General features: G+C 37.5%; 1 protein-coding gene across 1 annotated transcript in view; it reads right to left on the minus strand.

The window, feature by feature from the left end:
* Positions 1–7437, minus strand: part of PTPN13 (protein tyrosine phosphatase, non-receptor type 13 (APO-1/CD95 (Fas)-associated phosphatase)) — a gene marked incomplete at its 3' end in the record, with an annotated part of 101849 nt that overhangs the window by 24262 nt on the left and 70150 nt on the right. Inside the window, exons 19-24 of the mRNA XM_010297153.1 lie at positions 6697–6753; positions 5335–5427; positions 3906–4013; positions 3023–3154; positions 2175–2641; positions 1052–1195 (exon numbers count right to left, since the gene is read on the minus strand). Coding sequence (XP_010295455.1) covers positions 1052–1195; positions 2175–2641; positions 3023–3154; positions 3906–4013; positions 5335–5427; positions 6697–6753 — 1001 coding nt within the window. The remainder of the gene's footprint in view (positions 1–1051; positions 1196–2174; positions 2642–3022; positions 3155–3905; positions 4014–5334; positions 5428–6696; positions 6754–7437) is intronic.

Genomic DNA, 7437 nt, shown 5'->3' on the forward strand with positions numbered 1-7437 from the left:
ACCTTTGTTCCTCCAGCTGTCCCAAGTTACAAGCTTGACAATGCAATATGGCTTTGAATAGACTGGAAAGCTAAAATAATAGAATTTCATTCTGCTCCTCTTACAATACTAGCCACATGTATGAAAACAGTGCCAGGCTTGCAAATTGGCACTCCACCTACTTGCCTATCCATATGGCCATGTTTAGGAAAACACCAACTTAATTTTAGGTATAAAGAGCCACCAGTTTTGAACTACAGCTAATAACTGCTTTCTGTTGTTATAATTCAAGCGACTTTTCCTTTTTCAAATTACTGTGTAGTTCAGTGATCAATCAACCGGAGATAATATTTGAATATTAAAATATTTGTCTTTTTTAACAGGAACAGTGAAAAGTGTGTGTGTCTCAGTTATAAATCATTCTCTTCTTCCCTGAATTGCCACTCTGCAGTATGGCAAGCCCTAAATTTAGACTACACCCTCAAAATTTTATAGCCTTATAACTGCCTTCTTAAGAGAAATTAGTCCATTAAAAATACTTTTTTGTCTTGTATTGCAAGAAAGCAGTGTCAGCCAGGTCTTATTTGGACTTAAGTAGTTTTTTGCTTTCTGCCTTTTATCCAGCAGAGGGAGAACACTGAACATGGTATATATGTGTGGACATGCATAGATACTCTTAAGTAACACTACTGCTTTCACTGCCCATGGTGCCAGGCAATACTTCAGTATTACAGTCAGGGAAGGTCTTATTTCTCTCGTTGTAAATTTGCCACATTATTAGGTAGCAAGGGACAAAGACCATCTTGCTTTTTGTACTCACAAAGCAGTTTCCGTGGTAACATTCTATTAGGACTTTGAGGGTCCACCATGAAACAACAAACAAGAGTTACTTAAAGGGCAAGTGACAAGAAAAGTGATACAAAACAGTACTACTTTTCAGCTTTTTTAAGATTAATCACACATCAGTAAAACTATATACTTAACAGTAACTCCAGAATATATTTTGCTTCCTTGTAATTTAGCAATTTAATGGGTTTCTGGGAGTAAAGAAAAAGAGAAAACATCTAAAAACCTTGTCAAACAGTACCGTGACACTTATTCCCAAGCCGTTATCTTTTTTGGTTAGTTCAACCTCAAAAATATCTCCAGGTTTAAGAAGTGTTGCAGTAACCTTTTTAGAATTCATTGTGTTTGCTGTATTCACTGAGGAAGATTCCTTTATTATTAAAAAAAAAAAAAGAAAGAAAGAAAAGGAACAAAACAAAAAGAATGATTTGCCATTAGAACAGAATTTTACAGTTAAGACCCTAAACAGTATGTTTTTGAGCCAAAAGGAGTCCACAAGGCAAAGTACCAATTGGTAAGACTCGTAAGGCTCATTGCTTTAACTCCTCCATTGTTGCCATTGAACAGCTTTAGCACAGAAATATGCTTGACAATAAAGACTGGGCTGCTGAAGGCCAAAGTGAGTTGGTCACAGAACACAGAAACTATAGTACTTCGGTATTACAGCAGCCTAGGGTCTGTTGGATTGATTTGCAGGAGCTGCCACAACTTGATGGAATAACCTCCATCAGCTGAAAAGTGGAATCACTGCAAGTGAGGAATTAATTTGTAATACTTGCCATGGTGTACTTTCGGAAAGGTGAAGCAGCAAGCTCTCTCTGTTCAGAGCATGGCTCACCGCTGAATTTCACCATACAAGAGCAGTTTTCCATGGATCAGGTCAATCCCAAGAAACAGTGAGTTCTGCTGCTACCCATTCCAGATGCATCACTACTGCTTTAATCCAGGAAAAATATTATCTGTCAGGTGAATAAACTTACCTCTAGGGGTGGTCACTAGACTATGATCATATTGGACAAACACACAAAATTGAAAGGTATTTTCTACAGCATCAAGTAATGCACTATACATTAGTCCCAAAGCACAATCTGCCTCTAGTAAGACGTGCCTATCTCATGACACTGGAAAGCGGGGAAGTTGTTTCAAGTTGCAGGATTGGTTTTCTCCATTTATTTTGAACAAAATCTCCAAACTATTAGAAATTATCTACTAGCATTTGCCAGCAGCAGGATAAGCTGCAGGCTAGGCTGCCTTTCCTCCACATCCTTTCACCTTATTCACACTCAGAGTCACCTATTTTACTACCACTGTTACACCGACGGAAAATATTAGTATGAAATACACTATGCCTTTTTAGCTGGCTGTTGCTCCTGACTGCTGGAGTAAGTTGCTTCATCCATGTCAGAATCCCCTCGGTCAGAATATTCCACAGACTCCACCACCCCAGGCTTTTTATTTTTTGCTCGAGAACTGTCAGACAAGGATCTTCTCTTCTCATTCATTTTAGAAAGCCCTGGCTGGGAGTCACTGTAATGTTGAGGATCCTGCAGAGCTCTACCACTTGCACGTTTGCCAAAGAAATTGGCTGTCTGGCTCTGAGACAGGCTGGCGCTCTCAGTTCTGGAATCCTGGGAGCTCACACTTCCATCCCGCTTACTTCCTGACAAACCAGACAAACTCCCTGAAACAGGCCTCTGGTGACCACGGGACCGGTTGTGTTCTTCTGAAGAGGACTCTGCCTCATTGTCCTGTACTGACGATGGCCTCCTTAAATAACCCCTGGTTCCATTACTGATGTATGCAGTGTTAGACGATGCTGAAAACCAGAAGACAGGACAGTCATCAGTTGCTGGTAACATCTGCAGTATGACACAAACTTCTCAGCTTACAACCATGTAAGGCTTTACCCGTTCATATTATGCAGAACACCTTCTGTTTACAATGCAACCGGTGGATCCTCACCAAAGGTTACTGTAACACACTTCGTTCAGTCTCAGAACACAATTTCAAGCATATACTAGCCTCGGTTGCTTACAGAAGTGACTGCAGTTAGGGTGATGTTTTAAGGCTATCTCAGTTGATTTGATTAGTAATTTTAAAGAAACACAGAAAGTACTTTACAAAAGGTGTCAGAGAAGGTAGAGTGCTCAAACTCAAAGGACAACTCTTTAATAATAAAGAATATTTCTCTCTGTACCTTTGGATAGCTTGTCCTTGGGTTGAGAGATAACAAGTGTCACATCTTCAGGTGCATTCTCCAAAATTTCTAATGCTGCATGGTGGCTGACGCCTTCTAAACTTGTGCTATTCACGGATATTAGTCGGTGTCCTGCACAAAAGGGCTTGTTCAGATACAATCTAACATCTACATTTTTATCCATCAGTGAGAATGTGGAGTATAGGTCTTAGGATCTCTACACAATGCACAGATGAAAAATTACTGAAAAATTCAAGTGATGCTGGAATAGGCAACCCTAATAATTGAAAAAAAAAAAAAACACCCCAAAACAAACCACAAGAACTGGTTATGAATATTTCGTCTTTTTAAACCTGCCAAACTTTTCCATATTGTGATTTCTACCTTTACTTCTGCTGTAAGAGAAATGGATGCAAAAGCAAAAATCAAGAAGTGCAATAAGCAACATGCAGTTCAGTTAAAGGCACAGACTAAAGTGAAAAGAAAAAAGCAGATATTAAATAAATTATCTTTTTTCTCCCCGCTACAGTGGCCAGATGGTTACATTCACTTTTTCCAAATTCCAAGTATGTATTTGGAATTTTAAAAAATTGAAATTACAAAGCATCTATAGAGAGACAAGAGCAAAGAAAGCTCTTATCTTGATATGTAACTTTCATTTTCTGCTACTTCAAGCTTTATAATTTTTACTTCTATTTGCATAATTTTCATTTTTGCATAGTTTAACAAAGAATTATCACCAGTTTTCAGAAATTATGCAGAAGGTAACTGAAGGTTAGCATTTGTAAGGGACTGAATCCCACAGCCATAGATGGAAATGGTACTATGTATGTGTTTGGCCTTTTCTTTCATGTATACACCTTTTCTTATTTACACTATTCACCTGGTTTTAGAGATCCTTCCAAATCAGCTGGCCCTCCAGGAATAACTGAATGAATAAAAATTCCCAGATCAAGTTTCCCCGTCTTCTCTCCGCCAACTATTTGAAAGCCTATTAAAAAAGGCCCAAAGCAGGCAAAAATGTCAGTAATCACAGTGTAACTTAACAAAATACAAGTCCATATTTCAGGACAGACAAAAACTTAGTCATTCTAATAAATCTAAAAGAAAACTATATCTCTCAAAGAAGTCTACGTGAAAGTAAATGGTAAAGCTTTTTTGATATTCTCTGTTTTTGAGCAGCTGATTCAGACTTTGTCTAGGTGGCTTCCCAGAAAACTCCAGCGAAGGCTACAGAAGACAACTGTGGCAAGAGAAACACATGCAGAAATAGATCACATTAAACGTACATTCGCTGACCAGATGAAATCTATTATCTCTTAAAAATTTCTGGGTTTCTCTATTGTTAGATGCTTCACCTAAATGTTTGACCCTGGTCTGAAGAACTGAGTTTTTCAACTCCCTATTTTCTTTTGAGGCTTCTAATCTATTTCTGCCAATTGTACCAGGTAAACCTGGGAAGGATGTTCAAGATAAAAAAAAAGAAAATAGAAGATAACAGGTATTCTCTAGTCTAGCTAAAAAAGATGAGTACCACAGATTGGATGGGGAAGAAAGAGAAGAAACAGTGCATTTCGTAAGAATTTCTTTCCTTTTTGGTCAACTCTTAAGTTACTGTGCAGGGTAAACACTAAGTATTATTATTTTGTAGGCTTTCCCCCCCCCCATCTTTAAATTTATGGAACAGTCCTATTTTCAATAACAGACAGAACAATGTCCTTTAGAGGGCCTCTCTAAAGCACAACACTGGCACCAAATTATTCATTACTCATACAGGGAAAGACTATGTGGGTTTATGAAAAAACTCAGTGGTAGAAGAAGGAATGGAATGCAAATATCTTGTCTTCCAGGCTCCTTAAACCTCAAATGAGTGTTCTGTCTGATGGTATTATAAGAGTAAGAAAAACATTCCACAATTAGCTCATAATGGCTTTATAATGTCTTTTTTTGTTTAAAGCCTTGAAGCTGTCACAGTTGAGAGGTGTCCAAATAGACAAAAATCTTGTGCCTGAAGACAGAGATAAACTTTAAAGGCCAGCTTTTAGGATGACTAGCTCACAATATAAATACTATCCTACACTTACAATATGCAAAAACTGAGAAACAGACTTGCTTAACATCACTCAACAAATCAGTAGCAAGCACTATCAAGTAAGTCCACGTTTCAGCATCTTAAATGCCTTCGAAATCCAGCTACTGGCTGCACTGCTTTCCTCAGTCCTACAATAATACTTAAATACGCACCTGAAAACTTTATTTTGTTTTTGGCTTCTAGGAACACAGATGACAACAACAATTTTAAGGCCACTTACCTAAGCCCAATTTTTCATCCTTTTTCAAGTTCACCAAAGTGATCTCTCGTTCTGGTGAGGCAATTCTGTTCTGTGTTGTTTGCAGAGAGTCAACTGAAAAGCCAACATTTCGTGATCAGACACTACCTGAATGCTTCCCTTCAGGTTTGCCTTGAAGTTCTATTCCATTAATAAAGATTACTTCTCTCATAACCTGAAAAGCTGTTCTGAACTAGTGGGTCCAACTTTCATCTTCCAAGCCATGTCCGAATGAAAAAAAACAAAACACCACCGTTATAACTCACTCCCATCTTCAGCAGTTAAAATCTTTTATTCCTCCTAGGAAAAGCACCAAGTATAGTTTCTTGGAATCACCACACAACTGAGCCCTAGAATCTTCAAATTTATTAGTCTCAGTTCAGCAAAGTATTTAGATCTGTGTTTACATGCCCTGCTCAGGTAGGGAGGACATAAGCACGTTGGTAAAAGTGAAATTGAGGCTTATTATATGAAGGTACTAAAAGGTTACTCAGTGAGTTCTCTTAATGGTGGTCCTTCATTAAAAACCAACTAACATTAGAAACATCTACTAAAACCTATCTTGTTTAAATTTATTTCCTCATTCGCAACTCCACAGTCTGCTGATTGTCTCATCCAAAATTTGAACACCCTCACAACAGATTTATGTGACTCCTGAGGGTTCCCAACAGGCTGAAGTAGAACCAGGCATTTAAAAGACAGAAGGAGCATGATATGGGAAAAAAACCCCAATAAACAATCTCCTGAAACTTCAGGAAACACCAAAATACTGTAAGCCTGAATTTATGAATTTGTTATCTAGAGAAGATACAACTCTTTTGGTCTGGAGTGCCTGGCTTACTTATGCCGTAAGTGGAACATGCAATTCCACAACGGCAGAAACCTACTGAGCTCTACACACAGGTACAAGTAGAAAACAGTGGTGCAAGAGAGTGTAACAGACTGCACCACCTGGAGAACGAGTTTTTATCCCACAAAACCAAGTCAAACCTAAAGAGTAAAAGAAGGAAAAAGAAAAAACAATCTTCTTGGCCTCTTACTTATCTCATAAGTAAGGGAAATGAGCTTTAAAGAGCATGGTATGTTAGGTAATAGCACCCTTCAAGTCTCAAACTAAACAGACAATATTGATATTTGAAAAATTTTACACACATCAAACTCTCCCCTAAGAAACAATCCAAAAGAAATATTAGGAATTTCATTTAGGAAAAGGTCCTCCCCAACTAACTGAAAGAGGTATTTAAGAATAGTGAAAAAACAGGACAGGTAGAACAGTGAAACACTTGACAAGTGCTTCACAAACTGACAGAATTAATTCTATAGGCACATTATTTATCAACTTACCGCTCTCTTTTAACAGTGTTGATGACGGAAGATTTCCCAAAGTATTCATGCTAACACCTGTGACATGAATGGAAATATTAGACATTGTTGTATTTTTTTTTAATATAAAAGCTACCAAAAAGTATTTCAGAACTTAGTACACACGAGCCCATTCACAATCTCAGATTACTTATTTTTAAATTAAATAAACCTGAAAGTAGTTTTGGATTAGCAAATCCAAATTACTCATGTGCTTTTGTTGTAGTTCAATGTTCAGATAGATGGTGGCTCATGCAAAGGCAAAGAATAAAAGAAAGGACAGAGGTTTGGCCTTTACAACCACTATTAACTTCAGATAAAATTAATGGCTCTTTAAGAAACTAAGTCAAAGACTAACAGGATTGGATGACTATGCCTAACCTAATAAATGAACACAACAAGAGTCTTGTAAGATTTTTGTTCAGTAACAAATAAGTTGCTGCAGTAACAAAAAATTTGAACCAAGTATTTCTATTTAAATTGGTTTACATATAAAATAGTATTTTCTTTGGAATGACCAATGCCAAGCAAATACAGCTATACGTTAAAGAGGATAAAATAATAAATGTACTAGGTTATGAAAGTAAATGAGGTAAGATAATTCAAGCTTCTCAGGAAAGCAGTTCTGGCCTCTTCCAAACCTCTGAACCCTAAAGTTTCAGCTGATGAGTTTTATCATGCAAAGAATATGTGTCCCCCAGCACAGGCAATGTGATTCAGCAG

This window comes from Phaethon lepturus, unplaced genomic scaffold (genome assembly GCF_000687285.1).
Source record: "Phaethon lepturus isolate BGI_N335 unplaced genomic scaffold, ASM68728v1 scaffold7901, whole genome shotgun sequence".
NCBI lineage: Eukaryota > Metazoa > Chordata > Aves > Phaethontiformes > Phaethontidae > Phaethon > Phaethon lepturus.